This window comes from Papaver somniferum, chromosome 5, assembly GCF_003573695.1.
Source record: "Papaver somniferum cultivar HN1 chromosome 5, ASM357369v1, whole genome shotgun sequence".
Lineage (NCBI taxonomy): Eukaryota > Viridiplantae > Streptophyta > Magnoliopsida > Ranunculales > Papaveraceae > Papaver > Papaver somniferum.
The window spans coordinates 106,409,477-106,425,841 of NC_039362.1; the positions used below are offsets into that span (position 1 = coordinate 106,409,477).

Consider the following 16,365-nt stretch of genomic DNA (forward strand, 5'->3'; position numbering starts at 1 on the left):
GTTGGTATGCGTCGAGTTTCAGAATCACTGTTGTAGGAATTTTAATATGATGAGCATAATCTTAAAAACTTAAAATTAGAGATATTTGAAGACCAAAATATCTGGCTTTGCCTATTGTTCTCATATTTGAAATTATGTATACCTGGTTTGTTCCTGCTGTCCTTCCTAAACAAACAAACCAAGCAAATCGCAGCTGCAAAATTAAACCAAACAAACAATATTTATAACAAAATCATCAACTTGACCAAAATATACCAAGAATGAATAAGAAATGGAAGATATGGTTACAATTTACCAAAAGAGAATGAGATGTGGTAGTGTAACCGTTTCAATAAAAATCGTACCAGCAGAATAGATCAAAACTATCCGTTTTAATAAAAATCATACCTGCAGAATAGATCAAAACGATAGAATTTTTTTTTTATTAACTTGAGAAAAATAAGCTATTAACAAAGAAGAAACAGGAAAGACAAAAGATAGAGAGGCAGGACAACATATATCATGATTATGGTAAAAATCAAACATACCCATATCTAAGAATTCAAAAAGGAAGTAACCCTTAACCTAGTAGAATATATAAAACATATTAGTTTTGTCCCGAATCTGGGCACTGTGATCTGTATCAATCCATTAACAATGACATAAATCACTTTCAAGTAAGGAGTCGAGTTGAAAAAGAAAACAGTAAAACTAAACACAAAAAATTGATTAGAGTTTACCTTGAATCAAATGGGGACTGGGGCGAGGCGAAGCCGAGCTTTACCAAATACAAAATATGGTTCAAAGAAAGAGGCATTGATGCATTGTGTTTGTAGTTTGTAGTTGTCGATTGAGTTGAATTGGTGAACCAAGTTTGAGAAGCTTCCCGGCGTAGCACCAGGCATCTTTTTTTTAACCATATGCTACATGGTGTGATGTGACTTCGTCTCGTCCCGTCATGTATTTTTTATTTGGTGTTAAATTTTTTATTGGTTGTGGCTCGGCTTCGCCTCGCCCCGTCCCTTAAGATTTTTGATTTGGTCTCACGGGGCTTCGCCTTGCCCCATCGTGTTGCATTTTTGGTTTGGTGTGGCTCGGTTTGGCCTCGCCCCGTCGTGCATTTTTGATTTGGTATCGCATGGATTCGCCTTGCCCCATCGTGTTGCATTTTTGATTGGGTATGGCTCGACTTCGCCTCGCCCCGTCATGTATTTTTGATTTGGTGTTGAATTTTTGATTTGATGTGGCTCAACTTCGCCTCACCCTGTCGCGATATATTTTTGATTTGGTGCAACGTGGTTTTGCCTCGTCCTGTCGTGCATTTTAGATTTGGTGTCACAGGACTTCACCTGCCCCGTTGCGATGCATTTTTGATTTGGTGTGGCTCGGCTTCACCTCGCCCTTGTGCGCTATATTTTTTATTTGGTGTGGCGTGGCTTTGCCAGCCCCACCACGCCGCTTAGGATTTTGCCATATTTGAACAAAGACCTAAGCATTTTGGATTTGGTGTGGCGTCATCTTTGAACATCATCACAATACGAAATTTACCCTTCCCATTGTAGTACGTAAGTAATGATTTTGCCACCTTCTCCATAATACTTGACAGTGAAGATTATAAATTCTCTCAAAGAAACGTAAACCAACATCATCAACATGAATGAATACGAAATAATAGACTCAAATAACTTCGAAAAGTGTGAATACTTGTGCTTATGTTAAAATTATAAACAAATCAAAGTCAACTTCTATCATCAAAATTTGAAATCTCTGACAAATATTATACAAAAGTAACAAAATTAATCCACTGAGTATAAAATGTAAATGACACCACAAACTGCAAGGTAATTGATTCAATTGTCCAGAGTGTCATTGTACTCCAGCAGGTGACAACACGATACTAACTTTCACTGGCAATACTTCATTTGAGGCGTCATCATTCTCCTCAAAAACATCATTTCAATCATCCTCTAAATAGGAACTATTGACCTTACTCCAAAAGAACAAACAATAATGCGACAACCTAAGTAGGTTGGGACATACTTGGATCAGGTATCCTTGCTTTCAAGGGCGTCCACTCATTCTGAATGAATGATGTGTTAGGAATGTGTTATCTACATGAATGTTGATAGTTTTTATAGTTGTAGTGTCCGCAAGAGGTCTTTTTTGCATTGTGGATGCCGTTCCAGCCTCAGTGCGTCAGTCTACAGTCTTCTTCAGTGGCGCGTCTATACAATTTCTTCGATCGTCATTGCATCACCCAATGTTCTGATTCTTCTGAATATACGGTAAATGAACTATTTTAGTCAGAAATGGTAAATGAACAATTTTAGTCAGAAAATTTTCCAATGTCTGGATGAAATGCATATGCTATGCTGGAATTCATATCAAAGCAGTGGAGCTTCTTAATTTCGACCTTATCCTCAACTCATATGCTATGCTGGAATTCACTTGCCAAACCTGAACTTTTTAAGTGTCAAAATCTTTTGTCTTTTACATTCCAATAGACTCAAGTGTTTCTATAAGTGTTGAAACCATATTCCTAATATATCTAGAAAAATTATCGATCAAAAGTCTTGCTGCGATATGCCTTAATATAGGGGAATCGTCTTATCTATAGAATACAGCCTATCACATTATCACATCAGAAATGGGACTTCCCATTCAGTTTGTGTTGCAGGTTGTCAATTGTATTGCACAGTTTTATTTAGGCATAATCCAAGGAAGTTTCCAACTTCCCTATCAACATACTGACATTGATGCATGGTTAATAGGCTTTAGCTCCACATATTGGCATAGGTATTCTTCTGAACTTGTGAAAGTAAAGTGGGTTCCCATTTCCCCTGTATTTATAAATTATAAAAACTCCTCTTAGATCCGAGAACATGAAATGTAAGTGATCCAGGAAGGGACAGACTAAATTGAAATAGTTCGCTGAAAATCAAATTCATACCTGAATACTATCATTTGTAGCAGAAGTAACTGAGGATACATTTGGATGTAACTGTTTTCAGTAGGGAACTTTCTTCTTCAATGGGATAATCAGATTCCCTGACATTCGGAATAGTTAATAATGTTTAAAAAAGTAAAGAGAACTGGACCTCCACCTTCAGCAAGCAGCACTCCAAGAAAGACGGAATGGTTCATACAACTCTATATAGTTCCCACTATACCCACTACTTCAATCATAAGACTCATAACATTGTGTACTATTAATTTCGGATTGATCAAAATAATTGAAAATACTAAATAAAAATAATATCAACCCACCTTGTTTCTGTAGTTCTTGCACCCACTTCTTTGCAAAGGCTTGTTTAAAAAACCATTTAAATTTGGTAAATCCTTCCGAAAATCACATTTTTATAGGTATAAGTTAATGCATTTTTCATTGTGAATCTTCTTTTTATGATTGAACTAAGAGCATTTTTTGTACATTCTCTTCTTTATCAAATTTTTTTTAACATGATAATAAAATAGCAAAACCCAAACTCTGAATCAGCTAATATCAATATAGAAGACAATGGAAATGGAAAAAATCTAGTAATGTTCCACCGAAGGAGAACTCTTTTTAAAGACATCTAAATCATTTCCTAAGTTATACGCCATGTCTCCAGTTTATGATCATTTCCTAAGCTTTATCAATCATTATTTGCGTGTATTATACCATTGTTTCATCTGATGTGTTCAACTTAGTCAGCATGAACAACTGTCTTTTTTGAGCAAAATGGGATAGGAAAAGAGAAGAGTTTCATATCAAAAAGAGAAAAGAGTGTCATACCTCTTGTCAAGCGAGCTTAAGCTCATCCCTAGTTGTGTAAGAACGGTTGTGATCCTAAGCTCAGCCCTAGTTGTGTAAGGGGGCTTTTCAACGAACCTGAATTCTATATTATTGACTTAAAGATGGAGCTTCCATTGAAATGAGCCCGAGGGTTCTCAGAAATAGAGGGAAAAAAATTCTTTATAATCAACATAGTAAATAATGTAACAAAAAATTATGATCAGTATCATATCATTACAGTGTGACAATCCCATAAATCTTTATTAGGCAAAGAAGATGTTACCATAAAGAAAGAATGGATTAGATTATAATATTATATCTGAGAACCCAAACCGATTTGATAAGATTATAACTAAAAAAATACAAAAAACATCAACCTAAAATTAAAATTATAGGGTTTCTATAAGTTTACCTCTTTTCTGCTATTCCTCTTCGTCGTCTTTCTGATTCGACTTCTGCCTATTAAATCACCAAATCAAAAAACCAAAAAAAATCCACAAAGATTAGCAAGCCGCAGCAGCAGAGGTGAATCGCGACAAATAAAGAAAAAAATTATAAAACAGACCAAAAAAGGAAGTCCAGAAAACAATACGTTACATAAGCAAGCACTAGAATTATCTAAATTGAGCATGAAAATTCAAACACAAACTTGACTAAATGGTGATGATTATCTACATACAGATGTCAAAAGCTACATGTTAAATGGCTTAAATAGACTTCAGCAAACAATGAAACCAACGTATTGTAAGTTCCAAATACGCAAAAGAAAAGAAGGGGAAAAAAGGATAGTCACAGTAGAAAAAATTGATTAGAGTTTACCTTGAAGATTAATCCAATCTCCCTGCAAACTTAGTGGTACAAAACTATTTATCCAAGTATAGCCCTAATAAAAAAGTGAACCCTAATAACATCAATCAAAATAGAGATGATGATGACAACGAAACCCTAATCAAACGGGATTAAAGATATCCCCGTTCACTGGAACATTAGTTGATATTGTTCATGATGATCGATATATGTGAGATTACCAAATAGAGGAAAAAGAAGATGTGAGAGCAGAAATTGAGCGAATGGGTTTTAGAGAGACTTTTTGCACATATTTTTCTAGGTTTTAGTTTCTTATTATTCTAACAGGGGATAAAGCCTTTGTCCCCTTGCTAGTTGTTTTTCTTTTCTTTGTATCATCATCTCTGTGAAGAAAGCATATCTTAGGCTTTATTTTTAGGGTTTTCTTCTTTTTTTTTTATTTTTTTCTATGTGAACGAAACAAAAAAGGGTTTGGTATTTTATTTTTTTTGGGTTTTATATTTTGCGCCGAAATTTGTACAGGACAATTTTGTGAGAGGGTGACGGTCACCATTCAACGTGGAGCCTAAGGAGCTTAGGATTTTAAAGGAGTTAGATTGTCAAGTCCACACCCATGATAAAATTGAACCATGACAAGCAGCAGGAGGTACCAGTAAAATCACTTAAAATCATACAGTCTATATGATCCTTGCTAATTTTTGAAAACTTTAAAAGAGCTAATAACTAGAGGTCGTAGCCTACCCAGTAATAGAAACTGAATGATATTGTTATCGTTCAATTGCACAACCGAAATAATTGAGAATCTATATGCTAATGATGTTTCAAAAAGATGCACATAATTTTTGTATGTTTGAAATGTTGTGGCTGTGGCCAAGACAATGAACACCACTCTTGAATACCTAACATTTCATAAGAAAGGTCCAAGGAAATTGACATTTATAAAGCAAAAAAAGTTAATACAGAGTAAGTAATTCTATTAACTCCAAAAATCAAAAGGCAAAAGATGTTTATAAAAATCCCTTGCAAAATACACAGCTTTCTAGAAAGCCTCTTAATGCAAGGGATTTGAGATACTTTATTGGGGTAGTCTTCCAATTAATCTCCAAGAATCTTTTGTTTCTTAGCAGTGTTCATGTACGGCCGGATAACAAACTCAGTCGGGGCTTCACTCTGATCAACTGTTCCTAATTTGATCTGAGACATCACGATAACGAATGAGTAAGAGAAATTGAGAGCCAAAGGCAGCCCTTTTCATTAGCAGCAAAGATCTTAAGGGCCAAAAATAAGCAATATGTGGAGCATTCTCACTTAAACAAAACATTGACAACCGCTAAGCCTGTTGTGGAACCAATTACAGATAACCAGGAAGCAGTCGCGGCAAACATAAACAAGGTAGATAACTTTCTACATGATGAAACGAAAGCTGGTGATGCATAGATTACGCCAACTGTTCTCACGAAATCAAGTCGATCACATATTAATTAGAATTCCTAATTAAGGTTAGAATGTGATGAGTCGGAACTTCTAACAGACAGTTCACAGGTTGTACCAACATTAATAACCAGTTTCAAACTCAACAAATCTCTAGCAAGTTCAGGTCAAAGACATGGCATGTAAAAAGACTGTCACGATATTGCTAGGTTTGTTATGAACCTCCAGAATCTGTAACTGAGGTTCTCCAAAATGATGAGAATATGGTTTAGGAGAAATATATTCTGTTTTAACTGAAAAAAAAACGACTTCAGATGAAACAGATGTTAACCTGGTAAAGCCTTAATTCAAAACGCGGACCAACTTCCTTTAATTCGATTGATTTAGGCCCACCAGGTTTGTCATAGACATGATGCCTGCATATTCAAGAACAAAATCAAACCCGAAGCAAGATAATCACACTGCATCGAGATCATTACATTTGCAACAACAGTTCAACCCACAAAGAATCACAACACGAATTCCAACAGTAAATAGACCCAAACTTTCTGTATATGCTTTCATTTTTGCTTTTTTTGGTCATGTGGTGAACATTGGTAAAGGTAAATATAATGTACTAAACACACAAGAATGTACATATACTAAATGAACCAACAAGGTGACACAAAAGCTTGACAAGGATTTTAACTATTATGAAAAAGTAGCACTAGTTTAATTAGTTCACCACTGAACCAAAATCTTGATCAAAAAACAGCACATGCTGATATTGGAACATAAAACACTATTTGGTTCACGCTCGGAAAGTAGCTTTATCAACAAGCAATTCCTAAAACTAACAGAAATTCACATGTGTCCAATGAGGAAACTATCCAGTTCTGTTGCAGGTCTTACATAGGGGACCTGCTGTATATGAAACCAAATGTCATTTACTCGTTTTATAATTGTCTAAGAGACCTTTTGCTCTTTTCTTTTTAACCTTGCTATATGCACTAAACACACCTAGTTATACCCCAAAAACTGTCTAGGCTTGCAGACCAAAAAGGCGGATATTTTTTAACTTGCATTTTTTTTGTTTTGTCTTCCTTTCTACTATTTTATTTGTGAGACCGCATATTTAGACTCCAAGATCATGACTCTTCACCACACTTTTGACAAAACCTTTATTCATTCAAACATGGGATGGTAGTAAGTACCAAATATCAATTCAACTTTTCATTGAGGCGAACGGGAAGAATTCATTGGTTACATTTTATATGAATAGAATAACTTTTCCTATCTGCACACTTGGGGTCTCTCCTTTGCCTTTTCCTTCAGTTGGGAGAGTTTTTCCAGGTTATTTTTAGTCAGCATTCTTTACCAGACTTGCAGAAAGGGAACACTCATAATTATACACAAGCAAGTGAAACTATTAAGCAATAATCTAACCTGAATGAGATGTAATCAGACTGATTAGAAAGGGTTATGATGCGCTTTGAATCTGGTTTTGGCACCGGAAAGAGATGCTTCAAGATATTGGCTGTCCTTTCACCTAGCTGTCATCAAAATCAACCAGTCAAATTATGCCAAAAGCACAGTAGAAACATCAACGTTTGGATATGGAATAAGGCACACTGAACCAACTTATGATAAATGCAAGTATTATTATACCCACTCAATATCTTGACAAAAATCAGAAAACATACTGCCTTTGGATAAATTAAGCACAAGATAGGTGGAAACCAGAGAATTTAACAAATGCACCCAACAACTACAAAATCCCAACAGATTTAGATGAGGATAAGTTTACCTTGCTACTGAAGTTGTCAAGAATTATATGAGGATAAGCTTCGGACATTGTTCCAACAGACTTTTTGTCCTTAATATCATGTCTTGTCACCTAAAAATATTACATAAAACTATGTAAGTGTTTTATGCCTCAAACACTGAACACACAAACACACATAAAAAGGTAAGCATCGGCAACATGGTACATCTAACTTTAAATTATATAGCGTACCACATTGTGTAATCCAAAGTATGCAGTTGGACCCAGTGGTAAATGGCAAACAATTATACCATCTGGGACACCACGATGTTCATGAACCAACACAACATCGGAAAAATCATGTGCCCGGCAAGTTTCAATAATTTCAGAGATGACCTGCATAGAAGAAATCCCAAGTTAAAAACTGTATTTTTGCAAAAAAAGTGAAGAACCATATCTTATTCCTAACAAACAAACAAATACTCTCCAAACCTGACCACCACGATTCATTCGCTGAGCATTAGGGAAAACAATCTTCAACTCCTGGCACAACATAACAATCCAGTAAGGAGGGGGGAGCAAGATCTATAAGGAAAAGATAGACACCATAAGAAAGTAAACTTAAAGAGAATTGTGATCCAAATACCTTGGCAAACTGAGTTAGAGGGGCACTTGGACTACGTGACGTTGTTATCAAAATCTTCGGATCCCTTTGATTAGCATTTGCATACTCGTCATCTATATGAGACCTGGGTACTAATATATAAAACCAGAACAAAATTAATTAAAAAAAAAATAATAAACTTCAGAATACATGAACATATGAAAGACCGTAAAATCCTTTAGAAATAAAATTACTTACTTTCTGTGTTTACATCCTCGAGATCTATTTGTCGACGCAACTCTGGCTCTTCGTTTCTCAGCTCTGTGGGTATCGGTTTACCCTCTATGCAAATGATAAAAATGTCAATTAAACATTCCCGATTGAGCTATACATATTAACTACTCTAACTACAACAAGAATACCAAACATCTTGTAACAAGTTACCTACAAAAAACAAATGAATTCAACTCAAAGGAATTATCGTTGGTTATGGAGAAAAAAGAGAAGAATCAATGTGCTAACCAAACCAAAATGCACTGGGGGATTAGGTTTAAAACTTCAGAGTTTTCAACAAACCAATGCTTGCCAAAACAGCATGGAGTTTCATTACCGAACCTTAAGCTCTTTGGATTAAAATGATTCCAGCTGAACATTTCTCTTGTAAGAATTCTCTTAATGATCATCTAAAAAAAATTGACTCTCGCATATGGAAGAGTATGGCATTAAAAGAGTTAACAATCTAGTTAGGCCTCATGAGATTAAGAACCTGGTAAGTAGCTGCCAGTGCAAACTGTGAATTCCATTAAAAAATTACACTTCTAATACATGAATATGCCAAAAGGCTTAATTTGGTTTGCAGTAAATTCAGCAAAACCAAAAAGTCCAATCCAGCAGCGAAGAACAACTCCTCAAGTTGACAGTGATTGATTCTCAGTGTTGTTTCTATATTCACACAAGATAAGCAGTTATAAAATTTCTAAATGCATCAATTACGCAGGTAATGGGTTTGAGTACTGCTGCAAACACAATGACAACAACTGTGAACAAAGCTGGAGCGATCAAATTAGGTTAACTAGACTGTTATAGAGATGCAATACCTTCTAGAGCTTTATTAATTTTTCGCTTGTTCTCATATAACAGACGTTCCTTCCCTTCCAAGTTTTTTCTGTACAAGTATTCTCGCCTCATTCTAATATTTCTGCGAAGCATATTCCACAATCAGTAGGAAATCACAAAACCAAAAATTATGACGATGATGGTAGTGATTGGGTTTGAATCGAGTTAAAGCGACAGTCAGTTTGCAGAGATAACTGGGGTTTATAAAAAAAGACAGGAAAAAAAACAGGGTAAAGAAAGCGCAGGGTATTTGGGAAGGAGGTCGGCTGAGGCCGAGAGTGGTTTAGGGTTTCGATTTTGAGTTTCGCCCTTTTAATTATAGTGATTTCTTACAGAAGCCCCCCTTCAATTATGACATCACCACCTGAGTCTCGCTAAAGGGCTATGGGATTAGACGGCAAGAAATGGTAGAGGGGCGGCAAGGGTGATAGTAATATCTCTATTATTGGTTAGGGGGTGTCTTATGGGGGTTGTTAATTGACTGGATTACCCTTTTCACCTCAAATGGACTAATTTACCCTTATTTTTGTGGTTGAAAAGACTGAATTGTCCTTCCCATTATTAACCCAATTGAAACTGAAAATCAAAACAGTTTTTTTTTCAACTTTCCTTCATCTTCTCTTCTCCTCCTCTCCACCACCATTAAAACTGATTTTTCATCGTCCTCTTCGATTAATCGGCTAGTTGAAAAATTGATAATCGTTGATTTGAAACTATATTAGAGATGTCGAAGAAGAAGGTTGACGAAGATTGTAGCCGTTCTAATGAACCAAATCCCCCATTAGGTCAAGAACATCAATTTGAAACTCCTCAACCGTCAAAATCAAGCACAATGACTTATTTGAGGTATTTTTCAAAAACCCAGTTAGGGTTTAGTCTATTGTTTGATTTAAGTTAGTTTTGTATGAAAAATTAGGGTTTTGGATCGAAATTGAAAATGGAAAATGATTTTTGCATGTGAGTTACGGTTGCAAATAACCCAGATACCAACCGTACCTGCATAATTTGAAGAACTTACGGTTGGTAACTACCCAAATACGAACCGTACTTTATTTTTTTTGAGAAATTTGTTAATGTTCGGTTAGTAACGAAACATTAGTTACGAACCATACATTCTTCTGTATGTTTCAAATACTTTGTACGGTTCATATTTGCATCTCACTTACGAACCGTACTTGAGTTTCGGTTTGTAACTTAATGAAAGTTACCAACCGTACATCTTTATGTATGTTAGGATTTTTTGAAGTTGTGAGTACGGTTGGTAACTATAGCTGAATTACCAACCGTAGTTGTGTTACGATTGATCTTGATTCCTTATTTACGAACCGTAATTATTTATGATTTGTAATTTGTGTCTTATTACGAACCGTAATTAAACCTAATCACCATTTTTTTGAGTGTTTTGTTTTCTATATTATTTGTTTTACGCTTAGTAAATCAATCAATTTTAATGCTTGTGTAGGAATCCTGATAGGGTGAAGAAAAAGATAGGAAATGACTTAACCCTGATTGATCATACGCCTACCCCTCGCGGTGACAAGCATTTAGGTGTAGATAATAGAGGCATCCACAAGAATGAGAAGAAGAATAGGTTTGAAATTAAGTTGAGGGAACAACCTGTGGCTAAATCTGGAGTTGAGTTAGAAGGAGTGGAACATAATGATCAAGAAGAGGTCGGAGTCCAAACTAACCGTGAAGGCAACGAAAATGAAATTGTGGAGGAAGAAACTAATGAAGCTGAAGAAGAATGTAAAGAAACCAGTGATGATGGAGAGGAGGAAGAGTCTTCAAATGATGAAGACGAGGAAGAGGAAGCAAATGATGAAGAGGAGGAAGATGATGAAAATGAAGAGGAAGAAAATGATGAAGAGGAAGAAAATACCAAGGGAAAAGAGGTAGTTGTTGAGGAGGAAGAGGAACCCGCACCTCCAAGACAAAAGAAAGAAAAGAAGCCGAGAAAGGACCCCGCACCGAAAGGAATGCATATTCCTAAAGGTAACGAATTGTTGTTGCCACCGAAGAAGAATAAAAGACCTTGGGGCGAGGCTCCAGATAAGTCTCCAATCTTATTTGGTTATACTGGTTCCTGGTCCGCAAAAGTCTGTCGGACAAGGGTATGCTTTTTGTTACTTTTCTTAAAACATTCATTATTTTGATACATTTTGTTTGTTTAGTTCAGTTCACCATAATATGCTTATATTTTTGTGTATATTTGTTTTTTCTTAGGACCACGCAAGATGCATCAAATTGCTGAAGCGTCAAAGGGCTAAACATTGGCCATTAAGTAAAGAATGTGTTGCAGTTCCCAATCTAGTAGCTAGTACAGGATTAGGGCCCGGAATTCTTCATTGCCAATCGGAGTATGATAGTGTTGTGGTCTCTGCGTTCAGGGAACGATATTGGCTTGAAACCGATAGATTTCATCTTCCATTTGGAGAGATGACAATAACACCGGACGATGTGAAGCAAATTACTGACCTTGAAGTTGAAGGACAATCGGTATTTGAAGGTTTCGACAACAACATGTCTTGGACTGACCTTTAAGTCCTTGTTGAAGAAACACTTGGTTGGGGGAAAGATGAAACTGGGATGGAGTTTCAGTTGGCTGGTGGTTATGACCCTGCTGAACCACATAAACCAAAAATCATCAAAAAGTTATTGTTGAAGAATCTGAGGAAAAAGTTTAAAGGAACGTTCAAAAAGGAAAAGGCAGGTCAGGTGATTGATGAAACAACAGTTAGGCGTACAACCACAGCTTATTTGTTGTATTCTCTTGGGACCTTATTCTTTCCCGATAACTCGGGAAATAGGGTGAATGTTCATTACCTACAACTGTTGAAGAATTTGGATGAGATCAAAAAATATTCGTGGGCCACTGCCACCCTTGCATATCTACTAGAGAAGCCTCGAGGGTTGGATCTACTGAAATTGTCGGGAATGTTGCGATTCTAATGGTAAGTTTGGTTACATTTTTATTATATGATAGTTTGTTATATTTTTAGTCATGTGGCAATTGTAGTTTATACTTAATTTTATTTTCTAGGCATGGGTTTATGACCACTTTCCAAGCCTGAGATCTCCTACTGAATGGGAAGAAGATGATTATGGCCCTACGGGAAAGAAGTTCATGTTCACTGGTAGACAACAAAGGTTCAAAGAGGACAAGCTCATTAGAGTGAGAGAGAAAATAGATGATTTCACTGTTTAAGATGTTATCTTTGACCCTTATTCGAGGATACAAAATGGAGTTGATGCTCGTAGATTTACAGAGACCGCAGGATACAATGGACCATTGTATCATCCCACAGGTTACGTTATGACCAATCCTCGTCGCACTCTACGCCAAATTGGTCATATTCAAGAAAGGGTTATCAAGGAAAACTTCAAATTATCCAAAGAAGGATCCGAGACAAAAGGCCCCACCATTGTACTCAACTACCGCCCAACTCCAACTGTTGATGCTTGGAACAATCGCCATGAAGAAACATACCAACTCGCAGCGGGAGAGGCAACGGCTTGTATCAACACGAAAGAAGCTTCCGATGATTACATGGCTTGGTATGAGCATTTTGGTCATCCACATGTGATCAATAATGATCCGGAGGTCCAGCCATTGATTCAAAAGGTTGTAGCACAAAGGATGGCAGCCGACGAGACCAAAGAGAAAACAAGTCTATTTGGTTTGTCTTGGAAGAAGCTATACTTCATGTCGGTACGTAATTTTGTTATCCTCATGACTTTGGATTTTAAGATTAATGTATATTATGAAATAATCTCTTAACACTCTTTTTGATATGTGAATAGAAAGAGCGAGCACAAGCTTTGGCAAATAGCATGACTTCATGCATCCGTATGTGATTAAAGTTCCTCAACAAAATATCTTGCAAGAGCAAATAAGGAACATGCATAATGCAAACATGGGAAAATTGTACGAGAGGTTGGTCACGGAAGAACGAGGATTAAAGAGGAGTAGAAACTCTCTTGGAGGTGCGAGTAGTAGCCGTCGTCAACCTTCACCTAGCAGCGAAGAGACAAATGATGAAGAGGAGGTGCAAGGTGTGGGCACTATCCAAAGAGGTGGTCGTGGTCGCGGTCGCGGTAGTCGTGGTGGTCGTCGTGATGGTCCTAAAAATCGTGGTGGTGGTACCAGCAACAAAAGGGATCGTGGTGGCCACCATGCTTAGTTATGCATTTATCTTAGTTGTGTGTGGTTAGTCATGACATTCCACTTATTGATATTATGACAAACAATAGTTGTGTGTTAGTTATGGATAATTAGCTTATGGAATTTACCTTATGAACTTATTTGTGTTGGTTATGGATTTGGACTTATGGATATTATTTATGAATTTGAAGTTATGGATATGTGTTTGTTTGTGACAGTTTTTGTCTGAAAATTTTAAGTTACAGAGCCAATTACGGTTGGTAAAAAATTATCGCTACCAATCGTAGCTTCAGTTACGGTTCGTAACTTTATTTCTTTACGAACCGTACATAACATTGTAACCCATTTTTTTGACTAAGTTCGGTTACGGTTCGTAACTCTTTCACCTTAACCAACCGTAGAAAACCCTGTAACTTTGAATTTGGGGATCTCACCAATTACGGTTCGTAGGAATTTAGATTACCAACAGTAGTTCTGTATTTTTCTCTATTTGGCAGAGTTACGGTTTGTAACAAAAAAGAGTTACCATCCGTAACACTGGAATTCAGTTTTTGTCAGGGTTACGGTTCTTAATTCCTAAAGAGTTATCAACCGTAACTCTGGAATTCAAAATTACTCAGAGTTAAGGTTTTTATTTTCATTATAGTTACCAGTCGTAACTGTACTTTCCCCACAAAAAAAATTATTGTTTGCACTGACATGTCCTTGTGTAATTTGAAAATATAGCCGTTGAGACATTCAACAACTTCATTTTCAAAAAATATATCCGTTATTGAAGAGAATTTTCATTTTTGTTATATATATATATGCTTATCCTCCTTGTTAGAAGTTACACCTCCACATGAATCATCTCTTACCTTAAACTAGATTATGGCTCCAAACCCTGAATTTACATTGGAAGAAGATTTATGTATTTGCCGCAACTTTGTTCTATGCTATCCAAAAAGAGGAGAAGAACGATGTCGATGTGGTTTTGTTAGTACAAGTTATTTGAGAACTCTTTTTGAAAACTTTTGTTCCGAAACAGGTAACCCTAATCACCGCGATGGAATTATGTTGTATGTTCGATATGGAACAATTCGGGATAACGTTAAAGAATTTATGGCATTAGTTCGTGTTATGGGTGAAATACGATTAAGGGTTGAAACTGACGCTGAAGTTTTAAAGAGATCTATTCAAGAATGGAGACGATGGAAAAGGTCGAGTTTTCAATACTTACCTCATTACAACATTCTTAAAGACTTCTATCGCACTCGTAGACCCGAATATTAGTATCCTTTTAAGTCGCATGAATGAATGAGTTGTAATGTCATTTATATTTGTAATGGTTTAATGGTTGTAGTGTTGGTTTATTAATGAACATGGTTTAATGGTTTTACGTTAGTCAAAATTGGTTCCTATCTGGTGTCAGGTTAGTTACGGTTGGTAAATACATAATCGATACCAACCGTAAATGCAAATGGCAGATAAAATTTGTTTCTATAGCTAGTTACAGTTTGTAATTGAATCTAGTTACCAACCGTACCTAACTAGTTACCAACCGTAACTTTCTCTGAAACCTTGCCTCCTATTGATATTAGCTCAACACACTTGGACAAAATACTAGTTACCAACCGTACATTCATTGAACAAAATACTTCATTCATAACAGTGAATCAAATAGATATGATATTGTCACTTTTAATCATATCACATTTAGTAAAAATACAAAATATAAAATGGGCTTCACCAAGACTTGAAAACATTTAATCATCCTCTTCATCATCGGTCATAACTACGAATTGCTTCGGCATAGATTGAATTATGGCCTTCCATAATTCAATCCTTTCCTCAAATCGATTGCACCAAGTCTTGGGGAGTTCACCGTCACAACCAAATTCCCTCCACAATGGAGGTGATGGACTTCCTTCATGCAATCGGAGGCCGCTGTAATGATTTCCTTCCACGTGCCCCATGACAACTGTTTTTTTTATTGACAAGTCTTCGTCAAACGGTATTCTTGTTGGTGCAAATGTAGTACTTATGTCTTTGGAGATTAAATGAATGACGCAATTGAATGCTTTGGCGAGTAGTTGGCAATATATAGGCATGCGCATCCAATATTGGCTTGTCAAACATATATTGTCGGTTAACCGCATTTCCATTTCCTTGAAGCTCTCATTTAACACCTCATCGGTTTCGTTTCTTTCAACTCTCATCATCGGCTTATAGAAGTCGCGGTAAGCACGTAGTTCCATTAAGAATTTTTTCCTTACGTACGTAACTTGGTCACAATCCCAAACTATCGCGTCTTCAAAGGGTCCAAATTGATCCACGAAGACGTGGTAACCACAATTCCCATCACCATGAACATCCTCCGTAGCCTTGATATAACCACGAATATAGTCGGGGAAAAAACGAAGGTAATATTCATAGAGAATAGAGAATGTAATGGTTCCGGCTATATCGACCATTCTTGTCTCTAGGTGGTGGTTTAGGCACTCCTTTTAGATGAATCGTCTCCTTCTCATTATCCTTTTCAACCATAGGACTCTCCTTCTCCTTTTCAACCATGGGATTCTTTCCATTGTTCCTTGTTAATTGTTTAACACCAACTCTACCAACAAGTCTTTTTATTGAACTATCTTGGGAGGAAACCTCGGGACCGACATAGGAACCTTTACCTTTAACTCCATCATCTTTTTTTCCACTTTCTTTACGACCATTTCCTTGAACAACAACTTTGCTTCTTTCTTGTTGTTTAG

The 16,365-nt window shown here is 36.4% G+C and overlaps 1 protein-coding gene and 1 long non-coding RNA gene across 5 annotated transcripts; both read right to left on the reverse strand.

The window, feature by feature from the left end:
* Nucleotides 1-1,665: 1,665 nt before the first annotated feature.
* LOC113282372 lies at nucleotides 1,666-5,218 on the reverse strand. Of its 3 annotated transcripts, XR_003326864.1 has the most exons (5): nucleotides 4,574-5,218; nucleotides 4,167-4,213; nucleotides 3,247-3,932; nucleotides 2,930-3,027; nucleotides 1,666-2,819 (listed from the first exon to the last, which is right to left on the reverse strand). It is a non-coding gene; the product is annotated as an uncharacterized LOC113282372 (long non-coding RNA). The 3 variants fall into 3 exon arrangements; XR_003326862.1 differs by having other exon boundaries at nucleotides 2,930-3,932; nucleotides 4,574-5,217; XR_003326863.1 differs by lacking the exon at nucleotides 3,247-3,932 and having other exon boundaries at nucleotides 4,574-5,031.
* Nucleotides 5,219-5,452: 234 nt separating this feature from the next.
* On the reverse strand, nucleotides 5,453-9,727 carry LOC113282373 (U3 small nucleolar ribonucleoprotein protein IMP4-like). Of its 2 annotated transcripts, none has more exons than XM_026531357.1 (9): nucleotides 9,438-9,727; nucleotides 8,599-8,682; nucleotides 8,383-8,492; nucleotides 8,229-8,279; nucleotides 7,989-8,132; nucleotides 7,779-7,868; nucleotides 7,418-7,524; nucleotides 6,324-6,408; nucleotides 5,453-5,755 (listed from the first exon to the last, which is right to left on the reverse strand). In XM_026531357.1, the coding sequence occupies exons 1-9, from the start codon at nucleotides 9,547-9,549 to the stop codon at nucleotides 5,657-5,659; spliced, it is 882 nt and encodes a 293-aa protein (XP_026387142.1). In that variant the 5' UTR covers nucleotides 9,550-9,727; the 3' UTR covers nucleotides 5,453-5,656. The 2 variants fall into 2 exon arrangements, with proteins under 2 accessions (XP_026387142.1, XP_026387143.1); XM_026531358.1 differs by lacking the exon at nucleotides 5,453-5,755 and adding an exon at nucleotides 5,806-6,008.
* Between the last annotated feature and the right edge of the window lie 6,638 nt (nucleotides 9,728-16,365).

Excerpts from the sequence above, each read along its gene's own strand:
- LOC113282373 (XM_026531357.1), bottom strand. The coding sequence starts at position 9,549 with ATGCTTCGCAGAAATATTAGAATGAGGCGAGAATACTTGTACAGAAAA. Across the intron at positions 7,869-7,988 it reads ACTTTGGATTACACAATGTG|GTGACAAGACATGATATTAA; the intron begins GTACGCTATATA and ends TAATATTTTTAG. Across the intron at positions 6,409-7,417 it reads TCTGATTACATCTCATTCAG|GCATCATGTCTATGACAAAC; the intron begins GTTAGATTATTG and ends TTGAATATGCAG.